Below are 21390 nucleotides of genomic sequence, written 5' to 3' on the forward strand. Positions count from 1 at the left end.
TTTCACCGCTATGCTGCTGAACCATTTCACACCGTGCTGAGCGGTTTCTGAGCTTTTAGATGCTGCTCACATTTAATCACTACTGAAAGTTATTTTCAAGTGAGAAACCCACAAACTATATATTATTTTTTTCCCCAGCAGATTTAAACTATACTATTATTTTATGTATTATGCATGTATATTCCATGATGTGTGAGAAATCAAGAACAGAAATGTGTGAACAAATGCATATCTTTATTAAAATTTTAATAAACATAGTTGTAAACAATACAATGTGAGTTATTTCTGACTTGTATAGTCAAAACGTTTGTGGATCTATAATTTTATTAGGTAATCTTTCTAAAATAAGCAAAAATACATATTAATTCAGTGTTTTTCTATAGAAATTAATAACTGGAAATTGTAATTCAGGGTAGGAGCTAATTAGCAGCAGACTAAGAGCCCTAGTGCAAAATTGTTTTGGGACCCCCCCAAAGGTAACTTAGTAGTAAGCCACAGTTATAATATACATGCTGCTCTGTATAAAGATTTTGAGGATATTTAGATACAATTTGCACTTATAAAAGGCTCCCCTGCATTAGTATTGCACACATTCTGCAATCACCTATTTATAGACCGGCTACTATGCCCCCCCCCAGCAATTGGGCCCTGGTGCTACTGCACCAATGATAGCTCCACTCCTGGGGCTTATCCTAATCCAGATAAGGGCTTTTGGAGGCATTATTGATATTAACACAGAGGCTCATCTTGAACAGCTACACACCTGGTCAATTTAACTTCCAACTAGGAAAATAAAACTGATATCCCAGTGATCATCTGACAATAATCATTTCAACAATATCTACATTTCAAAGAAGGACAAAGGGCCTTTGAGTATATTTCTACTTCTTTGATCTGCACATAAAACTCACATAAATGCACACTTAATTTGTGCCATATCACTATTCAGACCTATATAGGGACCCCAGATACCCCTGGGGATGAAAAACACTCAGGGCCACCACATAACCACTTGAGATGCAGAAGGACCCTTAAACAGCGTCAAGAGCTTGTACACCAGAGGACCAGAATCATCACCAGCATTTTAGACATTGTACGGATGATGACTTTGTCTCTGCACTTAAGAGTTTAAGCTCTGATTTCTTTTAATATTAAGTTTTTGATGTCTAATAAGATGCGATTTCTGAATAAAAGTGAAAACATGAAAATGCTTTCTTTCATGTATGAATTTTCTGATGATTAATAAGATCCATTTTCCGAGTAAAACCTTTCCCACAGACAGCACATGAAAATGCTTTCTCTCCTGTATGAATTTTCTGATGCCTAATAAAATTTGGTTTCCAAGTAAAAGATTTCCCACACTCAGAACATGAAAATGCTTTTTCTCCTGTGTGAGTTTTTTGATGCGTAATAAAAGTTGATTTCTGAGTAAAACATTTCCCACACACAGAACATGAAAATTCTTTTTCTTTGTGAATTTTTTGATGTGTATTAAGAGATGATCTCTGAGTATAACATTTACCACATTCAGAGCATACAAATGCTTTCTCTCCTGTATGTTTTTTTTGATGAACAATAAGATTTGATTTAGAAGTAAAACATTTCCCACACTCAGAACAAAAAAATGCTTTTTCTCCTGTGTGAATTTTGTGATGCTTAATAAGAGATGATTTTTTAGCAAACCATTTGCCACATTCAGAACATGAAAATGCATTCTCTCCTGTATGAGTTTTTTGATGATCGATAAGATTTGATTTCCGATTAAAACATTTCCCACAGTCAGAACATGAAAATGATTTTTCTCCTGTGTGAATTCTGTGATGCCTAATAAGATCAAATTTCTGCACAAACCATTTCCCACACTCAGAACATGAAAAAGCTTTTTCTCCTGTGTGACGTCTGTGATGCTTAATAAGAGATGATTTCCGATTAAAACACTTCCCACATTCAGAACATGAAAATGCTTTCTCTCCTGTATGTATTTTTTGATGATCAACCAGATTTGATTTCCAAGTAAAACATTTCCCACAGTCAGAACATGAAAATGCTTTCTCTCCTGTGTGAATTTTCTGATGATCAATAAGACTTCTTTTATGAGTGAAACTTTTCCCACATTCAGAACATGAAAGTGCTTCATCTCCTGTATGAATTTTCTGATGATCAATAAGACTTGTTTTCCGAACAAAACATTTCCCACATTCAGAACATGAATTTTTTTTCTCTAATGTATGCATTTTCTGATGATCAATAAGACTTGATTTCCGAGCAAAAGATTTCCCACAGTTAGAACATGAAAATGCTTTTTCTCCAGTGTGAATTTTGAGATGCGCAATAAGAGTTGATTTCTGAGCAAAACATTTCCCACAGTTGGAACATGAAAATGCTTTTTCTCCAGTGTGAATTTTGAGATGCGTAATAAGAGTTGATTTCTGAGTAAAACATTTCCCACAATCAGAACATGAAAATGCTTTTTCTCCTGTGTGAATTTTGTGATGCTTAATAAGAGAGGATTTCTGAGTAAAACACTTCCCACATTCAGAACATGAAAATGCTTTCTCTCCAGTATGCATTTTTTGATGATCAACAAGATTTGTTTTCCAAGTAAAACATACATTTTCCATGTGGCTTTTTTGATTTTTAAAAAGACTAAAAGAAGCATTTGCAGTCTGACCAGCACTAGAATTACTGCAGTTTGTGAATTCACCTGTTGATAGGAAATATGAGAGTAATTATTATTGTCATAATTTTTTTCTTTTGAGAATAATTTAACTGTTTTGAATAAGCGTTTGCCACAAGGGTAATACAGGTTATGACCCTAGGCCTTATATTTCAATCTTCCATGCTAAGGCATAAAGGAAGTTTACTGGACATTAGGGTCTATTTTTAAGGATGCTTCTGCATTCTATATTTGTCAATCCCTAAAATAAATAGAAATGTATGTCATTTTTTATCTATTATTTTCCTTAAATGCATGTAGAGCTTTTAAAATTGTGTTCATAGCTAATGTTAGCAATGCAATTATTTCAGATCCAAACCTATTCTTTATAGCTATTGCTTATGTGTGCTTTTTAGAATGTTTGCTTTATACCACGTCCTTTACCTGTAATAAAAATCAGATTTTCATTTAAAAAGTAATGTATAATATTTAAAATACCTATGTAGTGAACATGAACAAATAAATATTTCTGGAATTAATTTTACTATTATTTTTTTAGATTGCATTTAAAAAATCATGCAGTTAAAATGATGTTCACATAACATGTAATTAATAAAATCAGTCACAAAACTATATTATAAATTTAACTAGTTATGGAAAACAGATAACCAATATGTATTGTTCTGCTTGAATGATCCAAAAGCAAGAACCAACAATACCCATAGGGGACGTTGGTGCAGATCCTTAAAGAGCAAATTAAAAATGTGGTAAAAGAAAGAACATTCAAAGAGGGTACACTACCCCTCTTCACAAATTAAGGGGGATTCAGCACTCTTTTCAAAGATTATATAGTCTAAAAAACAGAATTTATGTTTACCTGATAAATTACTTTCTCCAACGGTGTGTCCGGTCCACGGCGTCATCCTTACTTGTGGGATATTCTCTTCCCCAACAGGAAATGGCAAAGAGCCCAGCAAAGCTGGTCACATGATCCCTCCTTGGCTCCGCCTTCCCCAGTCATTCGACCGACGTAAAGGAGGAATATTTGCATAGGAGAAATCATATGATACCGTGGTGACTGTAGTTAAAGAAAATAAATCATCAGACCTGATTAAAAAACCAGGGCGGGCCGTGGACCGGACACACCGTTGGAGAAAGTAATTTATCAGGTAAACATAAATTCTGTTTTCTCCAACATAGGTGTGTCCGGTCCACGGCGTCATCCTTACTTGTGGGAACCAATACCAAAGCTTTAGGACACGGATGAAGGGAGGGAGCAAATCAGGTCACCTAGATGGAAGGCACCACGGTTTGCAAAACCTTTCTCCCAAAAATAGCCTCAGAAGAAGCAAAAGTATCAAATTTGTAAAATTTGGTAAAAGTGTGCAGTGAAGACCAAGTCGCTGCCTTACATATCTGATCAACAGAAGCCTCGTTCTTAAAGGCCCATGTGGAAGCCATGGCCCTAGTGGAATGAGCTGTGATTCTTTCAGGAGGCTGCCGTCCGGCAGTCTCATAAGCCAATCTGATGATGCTTTTAAGCCAAAAAGATAGAGAGGTAGAAGTTGCTTTTTGACCTCTCCTTTTACCAGAATAAACAACAAACAAGGAAGATGTTTGTCTGAAATCCTTTGTAGCATCTAAATAGAATTTTAGAGCACGGACAACGTCCAAATTGTGTAACAAACGTTCCTTCTATGAAACTGGATTCGGACACAAAGAAGGTACAACTATCTCCTGGTTAATATTTTTGTTGGAAACAACCTTCGGAATAAAACCAGGCTCAGTACGTAAAAACCACCTTATCTGCATGGACCAGATAGGGCGGAGAACACTGCAGAGCAGATAACTCAGAAACTCTTCTAGCAGAAGAAATTGTAACCTAAAGCAAAACTTTCCAAGATAATAACTTAATATCTATGGAATGTAAGGGTTCAAACGGAACCCCTTGAAGAACTGAAAGAACTAGATTAAGACTCCAGGGAAGAGTCAAAGGTCTTTAAACAGGCTTGATTCTAACCAGAGCCTGAACAAACGCTTAAACGTCTGGCACAGCTGCCAGCCTTTTGTGAAGTAAAACAGATAAAGCAGAGATCTGTCCCTTCAGAGAACTCGCAGAAAATCCTTTCTCCAAACCTTCTTGTAGAAAGGAAAGAAACTTAGGAATTTTTATCTTGTTCCATGGGAATCCTTTAGATTCACACCAACAGATATATTTTTTCCATATATTATGGTAAATTTTTCTAGTTACAGGCTTTCTAGCCTGAATAAGAGTATCTACTACAGAATCTGAAAACCCACGCTTTGATAAATCAAGCGTTCAAACTCCAAGCAGTCAGTTGGAGGAAAACCAGATTCGGATGTTCAAATGGACCATGAATAAGAAGGTCCTGTCTCAAAGGTAGCTTCCATGGTGGAGCCGATGACACATTCACCAGGTCTGCATACCAAGTCCTGCGTGGCCACACAGGAACTATCAAGGTCACCGAAGCCCTCTCCAGATTGATCCTGGCTACCAGCCTGGGAATGAGAGGAAACGGTGGGAATACATAAGCTAGGTTGAAGATCCAAGGTGCTACTATTGTATCCAATAGAGTCGCCTTGGGATCCCTGGATTTGGACCCGTAACAAGGGACCATGAAGTTCTGACGAGAGGCCATCAGAACCAAGTCTGGAATGCCCCATAATTGAGTTATTTGGGCAAAGATTTCCAGATGGAGTTCCCACTCCCCCGGATGCTCCTCCATCGCCAGGGAACTCCTTGTTACCCCCTGATGGTTGATATATGTAACAGTCGTCATGATGACTGATTGAAACCTTATGAATTTGGCCTTTGCTAGTCTAGGCCAAGCCTTGAGAGCATTGAATATCGCTCTCAGTTCCATTATGTTTATCGGGAGAAGAGAGTCTTCCCGAAACCATAGACCCTGAGTTTTCAGGGGTTCCCAGACCGCGCCCCAGCCCACCAGACTGGCGTCGGTCGTGACAATGACCTATTCTGGTCTGCGGAAGCTCATTCCCTGTGACAGGTTGTCCAGGGTCAGCCACCAACGGAGTGAATCTCTGGTTATTTGATCTACTTGTATCGTCGGAGACAAGACTGTATAATCCCCATTCCACTGTCTGAGCATGCCCAGGTGCAATGGTCTTAGATGAATTCGTGCAAAAGGAACTATGTCCATTGCCGCAACCATCAACCCTATTACTTCCATGGACTGCGCTATGGAAGGAATAAGAACAGAATGAAGTACCTGACAAGAGCTTAGAAGTTTTGATTTTCTGGCCTCTGTCAGAAAAACCTTCATTTCTAAGGAAACTATTATTGTTCCCAAGAAGGGAACTCTTGTTGACGGGGACAGAGAACTTTTTTCTATGTTCACTTTCCACCTGTGAGATCTGAGAAAGGCTAGGACAATGTCCGTATGAGCCCTTGCTTTTGACAGAGACGACACCTGAATCAGGATGTCGTCCAAGTAAGGTACTACTGCAATGCCCCTTGGTCTTAGCACCGCTAGAAGGGACCCTAGTACCCTTGTGAAAATCCTTGGAGCAGTGGCTAATCCGAATGGAAGTGCCACAGGTAATGCTTGTCCAGAAAGGCGAACCTTAGGAACCGAAAATGTTCCTTGTGGATAGGAATACGTAGGTACGCATCCTTTAAGTCCACCGTGGTCATGAATTGACCTTCCTGGATGGTAGAAAGGATCGTTCGAATGGTTTCCATTTTGAATGATGAAACCCTTAGAAACTTGTTTAGAATCTTGAGATCTAAAATAGGTCTGAATGTTCCCTCTTATTTGGGAATTATGAACAGGTTGGAGTAAAAACCCATCCCTTGTTCTCCTAATGGAACAGGATGAATCACTCCCATGCTTAACAGGTCTTCTACACAGTGTAAGAATGCCTGTTCGAAGATAATTGAGACCCGTGGAACCTTCCCCTTGGGAGTAGTTCCCTGAATTCCAGGAGATAACCTTGAGAAACTATTTCTAGCGCCCAAGGATCCTGAACATCTCTTGCCCCAACCTGAGCAAAGAGAGAAAGTCTGCCCCCCACCAGATCCTTCCCAGATCGGGGGCCAACACTTCATGCTGTTTTGGTAGCAGTGGCAGGTGACTTGGCCTGCTTACCCTTGTTCCAGCCTTGCATCGGCCTCCAGGCTGGCTTGGTTTGAGAAGTATTACCCTCTTGCTTAGAGGGTGTAGAATTTGAGGCTGGTCCGTTTCTGCGAAAGGGACGAAAATTTGGCTTATTTTTAGCCTTAAAAGACCTATCCTGTGGGAGGGCGTGGCCCTTTCCCCCAGTGATGTCTGAAATAATCTCTTTCAAGTCAGGGCCAAACAGTGATTTACCCTCGAAAGGGATGTTAAGCAAAAGCGCTCTGCGCGCCACGATAGCAAACCCTGAATTATTCGCCGCTAATCTAGCTAATTGCAAAGCGGCATCTAAAATAAAAAAGAGTTAGCCAATTTAAGAGCTTGAACTCTGTCCAAAACCTCCTCGTACGAAGATTCTTTATTAAGCGACTTTTCTAGTTCTTCGAACCAGAAACACGCAGCTGTAGTGACAGGAACAATGCATGAAATTGGTTGTAGAAGGTAACCTTGCTGAACAAACATCTTTTTAAGCAAACCCTCTAACCTTTAATCCATAGGATCTTGAAAGCACCACTATCTTCTATAGGAATAGAAGTGCGTTTGTTTAGAGTAGAAACCGCCCCCTCGACCTTGGGGACTGTATGCTATAAGTCCTTTCTGGGGTCGACTATAGGAAACTAATTTCTTAAATATAGGGGGAGGACAAAGGGTATGCCGCCTTTCCCACTCCTTATTTACTATGTCCGCCACCCGCTTGGGTATAGGAAAAACATCGGGGGGCACCGGAACCTCTAGGAACTTGTCCATCTTACCTAATTTCTCTGGAATGACCAAATTGTCACAATCATCCAGAGTAGATAATACCTCCTTAAGTAGTGCGTGGAGATGTTGAAATTTAAATTTAAAAGTTACAATATCAGGTTCTGCTTGTTGAGAAATTTCCCCTGAATCTGAAATTTCTCCCTCAGACAAAACCTCCCTCCTGGCCCCTTCAGATAGGTGTGAGGGTATGTCAGAAAATATATCATCAGCGTCCTCTTGCTCCTCAGTGTTTAAAACAGAGCAATCACGCTTTCTCTGATAAGTAGGCATTTTGGAAAAAAATGCATGCAATAGAATTATCCATTATAGCCATTAATTGTTGTATGGTAATAAGTATTGGCGCACTAGATGTACTAGGGGCCTCTTGTGTGGGCAAAACTGGTGTAGACACAGAAGGGGATGATGCAGTACCATGCTTACTCCCCTCATTAGAGGAATCATCTTGGGCAATATCATATCTATGGCATTATTATCCCTACTTTGTTTGGACATTATGACACAAATATATCACATATATTTAAATGGGGAGACACATTGGCTTTCATACATATAGAACATCGTTATCTGATGGTTCAGACATGTTAAACAGGCTTAAACTTGTTAACAAAGCACAAAAAACGTTTTACAATAAAACCGTTACTGTCCCTTTAAATTTTAAACTGAACACACTTTATTACTGAATATGTGAAAAAGTATGAAGGAATTGTTCAAATTTCACCAAAATTTCACCACAGTAACTTAAAGCCTTAAAAGTATTGCACACCAAATTTGAAAGCTTTAACCCTTAAAATAACGGAACCGGAGCCGTTTTTACATTTAACCCCTATACAGTCCCAGGTATCTGCTTTGCTGAGACCCAACCAAGCCCAGAGGGGAATACGATACCAAATGATGCCTTCTATAAGCTTTTTCAGTGGTTCTTAGCTCCTCACACATGCATCTGCATGCCATGCTTTCCAAAAACAACTGCAAATTAGAGGCGCGAAAATGAGGCTCTGTCTATGACTAGAAAAGGCCCCCAGTGAAAAAGGTGTCCAATACAGTGCCTGCCGTTTTTATTAAAACAATCCCCAAGATTTAACAACTATTAAAAGTAATAATCTGCCAAATATACTTAGTAAAGTAATAGTTTTAGCCCAGAAAAATGTCTACCAGTTTTTTAAGCCCTAATGAAGCCCTTTATTCTTTTACTTAAACAAAGAAAATGGCTTACCGGTTCCCATAGGGAAAATGACAGCTTCCAGCATTACCGAGTCTTGTTAGAAATGTGTCATACCTCAAGCAGCAAAAGTCTGCTCACTGTTTCCCCCAACTGAAGTTAATTCCTCTCAACAGTCCTGTGTGGAAACAGCCATCGATTTTAGTAACGGTTGCTAAAATCATTTTCCTCTTACAAACAGAAATCTTCATCTCTTTCCTGTTTCAGAGTAAATAGTACATACCAGCACTATTTTAAAATAACAAACTCTTGATTGAAGAATAAAAACTACATTTAAACACCAAAAAACTCTAAGCCATCTCCGTGGAGATGTTGCCTGTACAACGGCAAAGAGAATGACTGGGGAAGGCGGAGCCTAGGAGGGATCATGTGACCAGCTTTGCTGGGCTCTTTTGCCATTTCCTGTTGGGGAAGAGAATATCCCACAAGTAAGGATGACGCCGTGGACCGGACACACCTATGTTGGAGAAATATTTGTTTTACAGAAAATACCTCCAATACAAAATATGGGTGGTACCAACATGCCTTTTAGATAGATAAATTACAAGCATACCATAGATAATGAAACATACCAATATATCACTTTTAGTTCTCAAACAAACCTAAGCATCCATATTTAGAGCCATTATATAGCGTAATTTTGCAAAGTCCCACTTCAGGGAAACGCTATGAGAGAAAAGCATTCCAAGTAGAATATATGTAAATGCATTTATGAGCCAAATTGTGTATAGCAAACATATCCCAATCACTATGCAGGTATAAACCGACCGCAGTTATCACTGCTCATAAGGTCCCAACTGCATATTCAGCTGAAATCCTTATCTTACCATCCCAAGTAATGTGTTGCTGCCTTTACCATACCTCCAAACATTAAGAGAGAACTCCTCATCCGGTCCCAGGTGATTACAGCCTCAAACACATGGAGGGTCCGCCCCTGTAGGGACGCATGGCCAGATGTTTACATCCAGCCGAAGCATCAGTGTAACGGGATATTCTTCTTATCCATACATGACTGCTACTGCTCACTGTGTTCTAACATGCTTAAAGGACCGGTAAATACAGTAGATTTGCATAATCAACAAATGCATGATAAAAAGACAATGCAATAGCTTTTAGTCTAAACTTCAAATAAGTAGTATTTTTTTTTTCTGGTAAATTTCAAAGATATGTATATTTCCACTCCTCATGAATCAGCTATCAGCCAATTACAAATGCATATACGTAAATTGTATGAATTCTTGCACATGCTCAGTAGGAGCTGGCGACTCAAAAAGTGTAAATATAAAAAGATTGTGCACATTTTGTTAATGGAAGTAAATTGGAAAGTTGTTTAAAATTGCATGTTTTATCTGAATCATTAAAGGTTAATTTTGACTTGAGTGTCCCTTTAAGCAAATAAAGGTGATCACCCATAGTAATTTGTAATCCACAAATGATATTGCTAAAGGGACGTGCATTTCACTCCTTCACAGTATCCATACTGGAGCTTTATCAGAGTTAATACTATAGAGTTCATCCTCATTATTTAAACCCGATTTTTCTTCCTGCAATTACCAATATTCCGCCATTTAAAGTCACAGTACATATCCAAAAGGAGGCTTACATATAGTTTACAAATATTAAATATTATATTATTCAGACTTTATGGTGCTTACTTTTTCATCATATTATCAAGACAGGCAATTGCCCATATCTAAATAAATATACCAAAATCATGAAAGAACGCGTATGGTTCAACTTGTCATTTAAGCTTACAAGACGTAGTTACCTAATTAAATGCCTATCTAGCCTCTTTTTGTTAGGCACCCGTCCATACTGTTCACTTTTTAATCTTAGGGTCTCTAGTAACAATTGCTAATATTAGCAAGCAGACAGTAATTTACCTGTATCTAACTGCATGGCAGAATTATAAGAAACACGCATAATCCATCTTATCATTTAGACCTAAAGGAGACCTAGTTCTCAAATGAAATATCTATCTTGCTTCTTTTTGTAGCAGACAGTACCCCCCTTATTAGGGTCTCTAGTATCAATCACTGCAAATTTTAAAGAGACAGTTTGACTATGATGAAAGGTAGCAAAGTGTCTAGCCATATTAGTGTAGGTATGCGTCCTTGAGGTTGATTGCCGTCATAAAATGACCCTCCTGGATCAACAAAAGAATGGATCTGATAGTTTCCATTTTGAACGGCAGTACTCTGAGGATTTTGTTGAAATATTTTAAGTCCAGGATTGGATGAAAAGATTTCTCCTTTTTGGGAAGCACAAACAAATGTGAATAAAAAAACAGACCCCTCTCTGAAGGGAGCACTGGAACATTCACTCCCAGAGAGAAAGTTTCTTGTACATAATCTAAGAAGGCTGTTCTCTATTCTGGTTTTGTGGACAGCCTTGAAAGTAGAATTCTGCCCCTTGGAGGGCGAGATTTGAACTCTATCCTGTATCCCCGAGAGACCACATCCAAAACCCAAGGGTCTTGAACGTCTTGAATCCAAACCTCTGAGAAAAAAATGACAATCTGCCCCCTACTCAATCTGGCCCCAGATCGGGGGCCGCCCCTTCATGCATATTTGTTATCTGTGGACTTGTTGGCCTGTTTAGATTTGTTCCAGGACTGACTGGGCTTACATGTCCCCTTAGACTGGTCAGGCTTGGAGGAGGACTGTGTCCTCTGAACCTTGTCTGAACCCATGTGCTGAAACATTCCCCTTAAGTAACCCTCTAACCTCATGTCCATGGGGTCTTTAAAGGAGGTACTATCCGCTAGTGGAATAGTAGCTCTCTTAGCAAGAGTTGAAATGGCTCCATCCACCTTAGGGATGGAACTCCAAAGTTTCAAATTGGAGTCTAGAACTGGGAACACAATTTTAAAAGTTAGGGGAAAAGGGAGTCCCAATTCTTTCCCATTCCTTCAAAATAATGTCTGCCATCCGGGCCGGAAAAAGCTCCTGAAGTTTTCTTGACATCATAGACCCTATTAATTTAGGGATCTTGGGTTCGTCAGACTGCTTGAAGTCAGGGACGTCTAACATAGACAGGACCTCTTTCAGCAGGAAACTGAGGTGTTCTAATTTAAATCTGAAGTTAGATTCCTCAGGTATAACAGATTTAATCTCTGAAACCTCGGACTCTGAAAGCTTAACCTCAGAAGCTATATAAGTCAGTTCATCCTCAGAGGAGTGAGACAAACTAGTTAACTCAGACTGAATAGAGGGATTAACCCCCAAATCAGTAGAATACGTTTAACCTTTCTCTTATGTTTACCAAAGGTAGGAATAGCATTTAGCACAGCTGAGACAGCTGATTGTAGTTGAGAAGCAAAATCTGCTGGCAAAAAAATCTGCAACATGGGGCACTGCTTGTGATATAGGGTTAAAAGGGGACAGCTGCAAAAGTACCGGCATATCTTGGACAACAGAGTCCTGAGTGGTGAAAGGCTCAGAAAGCATAAATTTGCTAGGGGGGAGGGGGACAGACTCAGACTCCTTCTTGGCTAGTAATACTGAACTTAGGCATGTAGAACAGAATTGTGCAGGAGGACAAACCATATTTTCCTCACAAAATAAACATATTAGATACATTAATAGGGAACCCCTCAGAGGGGTTAACATCAGTATCCTCCATAGTGGTGGGAATGCTGTCTCAACAGTAAGAAATAACAGCAAAAATCTTTAAATATAAAATGGCACCTCTGCCCTTCAAACCTTAGCTGGGGCACTTACCACCTCCTATGATACCAGAGAATCAGACTTCTCCCTTGAGCATTATCGCTGAAGTAATCAGGAGTATATTGTCACTCACAGCAATAGAGGCTTCCAACTAGCCAACTGCACTGGTCACATGACATACAGAGACTGCCCCCATATCGGAGGAAAAGCGCACAAGCTGAATTAAAGCTGCGTAATGCTTATGAGCCCCGGCAAAAGTAAAAAATCCCTCATGAGCCATAAGTGACTAATCTTAGTCGCATCTCTCCATCAAAAAACCCACACAAGTGCTCCAGTGTTAGAAGGAGCAAAGCAGCACATATACATGCCCCAACTGCTCAATTTTCTAACCTCCATACCGGAGGTGTTAAAATGTGTCCCCTGATTCATAACAGTAATTAAAGTATCACCTTGTGATCTTATAATAAACAGTCTCCTATTTTAAGGAAGCCAACTCGGCATTATTCCCAGGAATAAAATATAAGGACTTACCCTCCAGGATTCGTGCTGTGGAGCAGGCACAGCAACTCAAGGTCTGACAGTCTACTCCAGTTCTGACAGGGACCTGATATTAAGGGAAACAGTGTAAACACTAACACTGGTTGCCCAAAGGGGTAATAGTACTAAGATACTAGATAGAGGACAGAGATCATTCCCTGTGACATCTAGTAGCTAAATTTCACCACAACTCTCACTGAGAGAATTACATGGCTACTCAAAACCCCCAGTCTTCTCTTGAAGGGAAAATACCCATTAAAAGGACTATATCTCTATTTCTTCTTACACCTATAGTGACAAAATGCAAATAATGACTGGGGGATGGGGTAAGTGGGAGGGGGATATGTATAGCCTTTGGCTGGGGTGTCTTTGCCTCCTCCTGGTGGCCAGGTATTGATATTCCCAACAGTAAGGAATGAAGATGTGGACTCTCCCTGCCTTTGGAATGAAAGAAGGAGGCTATAAGATATATAACCACATTTAACTGTCAATGGGAGGATATAATATCGGCTCTATCCAAAAACTAGCATCTCCTTCAGTTAGATGATAAGTTAAAAGCGGTGGTTGGAGACTTTCCACTTCTAACGGTTCTAAAAGCCCTAAGTTTGAAGGACATACTTGTCCAGAGCAGATTTGTCAGGGGCATAAAAGGCAGCTTTCCGTGTGGCAAAAGTGTTTTTTGTCCTTTTTTGGAAAGGACTAAGATAGTTTCAGCTAATAGTGGAAAAGACTTTGATATAAGACACTTTTTTAATTGCAACTCTGTAAGGGTAGTATACTTGCTGCACTGTTCCTGTCCTTGTTTCTATGTAGGATGAAACAAATGTGTCCAGAAGGATAGAATTCAACATTAAACATAAGAGGGACACTAATGTGAAAGACACTTTGCTACCTTTTATCATAGTGAAACAGTCTCTTAAAAATTTGCAGATGTCTGCTACAAAAAGAAGCAAGATGGATATTTATTTTGAGAACTAGGTCTCCTTTAGGTCTAAATGATGGATTATGCATGTTCATTATAATTCTGTCATGTAATTAGACACAGGTAAATTACTGTCTGTTTGGTAATATTAGGAATTGTTACTATAGACCCTAAGATTAAAAAGGGAACAATATGGACGGGTGCCTGACAAAAAAAAGGTTAGATAGGCATATAATTTGGTAACTATGCCTTGTAAGCTTAAAGGGACAGTCTACACCAAAATTGTTATTGTTTAAAAAGATAGATAACTGCTTTACTACCCATTCCCCAGCTTTGCACAACCAATATTGTTATATTAATATACTTTATAAAATTTAAACCTCTAAATTTCTGCCTGTTTCTAAGCCACTACAAACAGCCTAATATCACATGCTTTTGTATTTGCTTTTCAGAACAGGAGACTGCTAGTTCATATGGGTGATATAGATAAAATTGTCCTCATGCCCAGGGAGTTATTTAAGAGTCAGCACATCACATCACTAATTGGCTAAAATGCAAGTCAATAGATAATAAAAAGTCATGTGATCAGGGGGTTGTCAGAAGATGTTTAGATACAAGGTAATTACAGAGGTAAAAAGTATATTAATATAACTGCGTTGGTTATGCAAAACTGGGGAATGGGTAATTAAGGGATTATCTATGTTTTAAAACAATACAAAATTCTGGTGTAGACGGCCCTTTAAATGACAAGTTGAACCATGCTGTTTTTTTATGATTTTGGTGCATGTATTTAGATATGGGTAATTGTCTGTCTTGTTAATATGATAAAAAAGTAAGCGCTACAATGTCTAACTAAAATAATATTTAACATTTGTAAACTATATGTAAGCCGCCTGTTGGATATGTATTGTCACTTTAAATGGCAAAACATTGGTAATTGCAGGAAGAGGAAAAGGGTTTAAATAATGGGGATGAACTCTCTAGTATTAGCTCTGACAAAGCCCCAGTATACTGGATACTGTGAAGGGGTGAAACGCACGTATGTTGGCAATATCATTAGTGGATTACAAATTACTATGTGTGATCACCTTTATTTGCATAAGCAAGCTAGAACACAGTGAGCAGTAGCAGTTGTGTAGTAGATTAGAAGAGTATCATACCTCCCAACATTTGCAAATTCATAAGAGGGACCCCCCCCCCCCAGGGCAAAAGTGTGATATGTGGTGGGCAGGAACAGGGATGGGAAATTACTTAAAAATCATGAGACCTATGCCATATACATTAAATTCTAAATAAAAAAACATCATCTACATATAAAGAATATACTGTAAATCTTGAGTCATATATATATATATATTAAAATACTCTCACACACAGTACACAGCATACACACATATACACACTCTCAACTACAGAGCAACACACATCATACAAACACACTGCAGAGCACACAAATAAACAAACACACACAGAAACCCCTACTACAAAGCATACGCTTATATGTGCAGACACTCAACATACACACACTACACAGCATTCACTTACATGCAGACTCTCAACATACACACACCACATACATGCAGACACAGTACATAGCATTCACATACATGCACAAAACATACACATACCATATACACATACATGCAGACACTCACCATACGCATTGATGCAGACACATAAAACATACAGAAACCAAATACATAGCACACAGCATTCACATAAATGCAGACACACAACATACACATACCATATACACATACATGCAGACACACTACATACACATACCATATATACATGCAGACACACTACATAGCATACATATACATGCAGACACACAACATACACATACCACATATACAGCATACACACACTGCACAGCATACACATACATGCAGACACACAACATACAGACACACTACATACACATACTATATATACATGCAGACACACTACATAGCATACATATACATGCAGACACACAACATACACTTAACACATATACAGCATACACACACTGCACATCATTCACATACAAGTAGATACACAACACAAACAAAGCATGCACTTTCAAGTACTACGAGGCATAACATACACATTTGTTTAATTCAGAAGGGACAACTAAGTAGTATCTCAAATCTTTAATTTAGATGGGGCTTATTTGGTTTCAGGCACTGTAAAAATGTGCCTGCAACTAGGAAGTATACACATGTGAGGTATGTAAGCACAGCATTACTGGCCTGAAAGTACTAAAGTCTGAGGAAAACAAAACTGCTACAATGTGCTTTCTTATTCCCACCATGTGACTCAAAGATTAGGAACCTATTTCTAGGCAAATGGGAAGAATTTATACCCACGCATAGACTTGGTGCAATGCTCTACAAAAGATTCATAGATGATATTATCTTGATATGGAAAGGTACACAAGATGAACTCAAAGAATTCATTTCAGACATGAACAAAAAAAATATAGGAATTAGCTTTACACATACTACAAGTAAAGAGAAAATAACTTTTCTTGATTTAGACATTGAAATAATAGAGAAAGAAATAATAACCAAAACTCATTTTAAAAGGGTAGATGCCAATAATCTGATACACTATGAAAGCTGTCATCTAAGTAGATGGAAAAATAATATTCCAAAGGGGCAGTGCCTAAGAATAAAAAGAAACTGCTCAAGAATGCCTGACTAAACGAAACAAATAGAAATCCTAGAGAATAAATTTAACCCCTTAATGACCACAATGTACCCCGTATGTCACTGGTCGTTAAGGGTTTTTTCAGGACATACTAGCACAAGTCTAGCAAGAATACGCTATTAATGCCCTCCCTCCAGCAGGCTTTGTGGAATAGAGCAGTCTCAACGCTGGTGACAAGACTGCGCTAAAAAACAATCAAGTCCCAAAAAAAGGCCAGTGACATACAGGGTACGTCGCTGGTCCTTAAGGGGTTAAGGAAAGGGGATATGACGAAGAAATTATTTAAAAAGCTAGAACTCAAGTAGATGAAAAAGATAGAAAAGATCTCTTAATATATAAAGAAAAAGATGATGCAGAAAACGACAACAAAAAGTCAGAGACGAAAATAAATGTAGCTCTAGTTACAGATTATAACAGTGATCATCGCCTTATTCAAAAAATACTAAGAAAACATTGGCATATACTTCAAACAGGCCCCATAATAGGGGAACAAATGCCTAATCACCCAAAATATGTGTACAAAAAAGCAAAAAATATTAAGAACTTATTGGCCCCCAGTGAATTTAAATCATATAAAAAAACCACAAATGGAGAGTGATTTAACTGAAAGAAAACTAACAGGTTTCTTTCCTTGTTTTGGGTGCAGATCCTGTAGATACAGCAGCAAGTGTAAACAAATTGAGTCTAGCAAAAATGGCTTTACACATCAAATAAAAGAAATGATTAGATGTCAAGATAAGGGGGTAATTTACATTATACAATGTTCATGTCATAAACAGTATTTAGGAGAGACCACAAGGACCCTTAGGGAGCGTATACGCGAACTCCATTCTTGCATAGATAGAGAAAAGCATGATAATAATCTTAAAGATTTTAAATTTTGGGGTATAAAAAAACCCAACCCTGATTGGAGAGGGGGAAATTTTGAAACAAAACTATTGAAAATAGAATCAGAATTCATTTACAATATATAGACACTCTTTCCATCAGGCTTGAATTCTGAATTAGATATTTCACCCTTTTTAAATTAATTTTCAAATCAATTTTTAAATTAATTGCTAACCACAGAAAATAATCAGTTTTAACTAACACTAATGTGTTAAAATTAAATTTATCTAGATTGCAATAAGAGTCAACATGATTAATTTGTAAATAAGGGAAAATACTTTTTTTAGCAAATATTAAGTGTATCATATAATATTTAATATATTTTACATATGTGTTTAACAAAATTTTTACAATATAATTTATTCATGTATTTAACAAAACCTTTTTAATATTTGAAATGACCCAAGGTTTACCTCAAATCAAATGCTCAAAAAACGTCTTGAGTTAATGTATAAATAAGTGGTATTACTTTATAGAAGTAGAATTGTAATCTTTTATTATTCTATCGAATTCCACCTTAACTAGACACTAGAATGAACCTGAAACCAAATCCACCTTAACGAGAGTGTTTGAACCCACCCACTAAACTGACCAATAGAGCCAAGAGGAGGGCTATTTAAATGCCAGCTAAACCACATATCAACATACGTCTTGATAAAGCCCATCTAAGGGCGAAAAGCGTTAGCGTTAAAAACAGAGTCTTATCACATTAGCTCTGAGAGAACCTGAAAGAAACTTATCTCACCTCTTCAAATAACTGCAAACTTGCAAAACAGAAGGAGTACAAACGGCTGTTTGATGGATCCCCCCCAAAATCGCGCAGGAGCGCACGTCAGCACAGCTGATCGGGTGGAAATCTGAAGTGAGATCTAAGGTACTAACAGCACACAAACAAAATCTAATATCGGAGAAGCACTGGAATACGTTTGTTCTACTATCCTTAAGAGCCTGAATATACAGGTACGAAAATCTTTTTTCCTACTACGAGACTTTTTATCAGACTCAATTGGTCAGCATCTCAGATTGACTTTTAAAAGGAATCAGAAGTTTTGTCAAAAAAGGATAAGAGTTAACTCAAAAGATATATAAGATTGTTATCCTATCACTATTGTGGACATTTATATATGAACATTTAGAAACAAAGTAGCTACTCTCAATCACTCTACGCAAACAGTGTTAAGGTGAAAATCACTTTTAAAGGGCCATAATACCCAAATGTTTAAACACTTGAAAGTGATGCAGCATAGCTGTAAAAAGCTGATTAGAAAATATCACTTGAACATCTCTATGTAAAAAAGAAAGATATTTTACCTCAAAAGTTCCTCAGTAGCCACCTCCCATTGTAAAGGATTTCTAAGCAGCATTTTAGTGTGTCTGTCCTGGGACATCTGAAGGGACTAGCATCGTGCACTCTCATATTATTTCACCAATCAGGTAAAGGAAGCTTACTATGAAATCTCATGAGAGTTAAGTCAAATCTCATGAGATCACAGTAAGAGTTCATGACCTCAGCACTGCTGATGCTGATTGGCTGCTGTTCATTTCTTCATTTTTTTTAATTTTTTTACCTGCAGCTGGGAGCAGCTGAGTATAACTTTTTACACAGAACTTACTCTGCTGAGCTGAGGAAATTGTGAGCTAAAATATCTTCCTTTTTTACATAGAGATGCTCAGGTGATATTTTCCTGTCAGCTTTTTACAGTTATACTGCATCAGTTTCAAGTGATTTAGCATATGAGTATTATATCCCTTTAAATGATACATTGATTATAAAGTATTTTATATCTGCTATACAATGTTTGGATTTTAACAATATATTTCAAGAATTTGGCGAGATAAATTGCTGGTAGACGTCCCTGAAGTTACAATATTCTTTTAAATATATAAGTATTTGTATGTGTATGAAGTTATGTAAATAAATTTGTATATTTATATCAAAATATTATCTTCCATAGTTCTTGAGCTTTTTTAGCGCTCCCTCACTTAAATATTATATACTCACAGATTACAAGACCTCAATGAGTTAAGCCCTTATAAAGAGAAGGGGGGGGGGGGAAAGAGAGAGAGGGCAGCGTAGTGCTGCTATAAAAGTTGTCAAAACAAACAAGCTGAACTAGCACTGCAGCACCTGCGGCTAAACCCAAACAGTTGAGATGAGACAACATATGGCCTTACCTAGATCGACAAGCTTCTTTTCACTGCGCTCCCTCGTCCCACCCTCCCAGCACAGTCAGGTAGCACACAATCATAAAGATGTATGAGTTGTAAAGGCAGGCAACAAAGAAAAGAGTGCTCACCCCGTAATAATCATATAAATTGATAAATATTAGGGATAGAATGCATAAAAAAATATGAATTTGTAGGAACCATTTGGAACTTTATTTATTAAAAAGAAAAAAAAAGACTCATAGATTCTTAAAAACACTTAAACTCTGCCGTTCTGGCAATAAATCAAGTTCTGTGTGGGAATATTCCTTATCGTATGCCGTGAGATAAAACGTATGCATCAACAAGATGAGCTTATACAGTATGAGTGGAGTGCATAGGTGGAGACTAGGGGGCCTATTTATGATGGTGCGAGTGGACATCATCCGATATATAGTGGATCATTTCCACTGCACATCGATAACCGCATACGCTGTTGGCATTTATCATTGCACCAGAAGTTCTTGTGAACTGCTGATGCAATACCGCCCCCTGCAGATTCGGCCGACAGCAGGGGGTGTCAATCAACCTGATCGTATTCGATCGGGTTAATTTCTGTCGATTTCTGTCCGCCGCCTCAGAGCAGGCGAACAGGTTATGGAGCAGCGGTCTTTAGATCGCTGCTTCATAACTTCTGTTTCCATACGGAGCTTGATAAATATGCCCCTAGGTGTGCCCGTGCAGCTATTGCTTATATCCAGCATTATGATAAATATATATTATCATTAAAAAAGTAGGAATGTAACTTCTTACTGATCCAGGATAATACTGAGATGCTTAAGTTAGATATATCAAGTATGCTGTAGCAATCAATCACATCAATTAAATATAACTTAAAGGGACAGTCAAGTCCAAAAAAAAGTTAATGATTTAAATAGAGAATGTAATTTTAAACAACTTTCCAATTTACTTTTATCACTAATTTTGCTTTGTTCTGTTGGTATTTTTAGTTGAAAGCTAAACCTAGGAGGTTCATATGCTAATTTTTTAGACCTTGAAGACTGCCTCTAATGTGAATGCATTTTCACCACTAGAGGGCATTAGTTCATATAGATAACATTGAGCTCATGCACGTGAAGTTACCCTGGAGTGAGCACTAATTGTCTAAAATGCAAGTCTGTCAAAAGAACTGAAATAAGGGGGCAGTTTGCATAAGCATTTAAACAAACTCTCATGAACCGGTCCCCTGACACGTGTGATATATTGCCATGTGTTTTTTATCTATAGTATGCTTATAATATATCAATCTAAAAGGCATAGTGGTAACGCCCATATTTTGTAAAATATTTTTTATTTTGTTCATGCAATCACTCCGTGTATTGGTCTTTTCTATAAAATAAATATTATTTTTGAACTACTGACTCTTTGAAAAGAGTGCATAATTCCTTTACTTTCTGAAGAGGGGTAGTGCACGCTCTTTGAATGTTCTTTGTTTTACCAAATTTTTCACAAAACTATATTGTTGAGGTTGTGTTGCTTTAGGTCCAGATTACAAGTGGAGCACTAAATATCACTTTCAGGAAAGCGATATTAGCGCTAAACTAAGTAATACCAGCGCACGCATTAAGCTCATGAGAGCTTGCTTCCATAGGCTCAGATGGGAGCCTCGTTCTCATGCCGTCAGATTGACTGAGAACCTCGCGCAGCGAAGTGGGTAGGTAGCGCAGCGATGGCAGCAA

General features: G+C 38.1%; 1 protein-coding gene across 1 annotated transcript in view; it reads right to left on the reverse strand.

Annotated features, from left to right (window-relative positions):
- Positions 1 to 1055: 1055 nt before the first annotated feature.
- LOC128657165 (gastrula zinc finger protein XlCGF26.1-like) overlaps positions 1056 to 21390 on the reverse strand; it is a 46921-nt gene continuing 26586 nt past the window's right edge. Inside the window, exon 4 of the mRNA XM_053711406.1 lies at positions 1056 to 2704. Within this exon, the coding sequence (XP_053567381.1) occupies positions 1218 to 2704 (1487 nt within the window). The 3' untranslated portion in view covers positions 1056 to 1217. The remainder of the gene's footprint in view (positions 2705 to 21390) is intronic.

The sequence above is a fragment of the Bombina bombina genome, chromosome 4, assembly GCF_027579735.1.
Source record: "Bombina bombina isolate aBomBom1 chromosome 4, aBomBom1.pri, whole genome shotgun sequence".
NCBI classification, from domain to species: domain Eukaryota; kingdom Metazoa; phylum Chordata; class Amphibia; order Anura; family Bombinatoridae; genus Bombina; species Bombina bombina.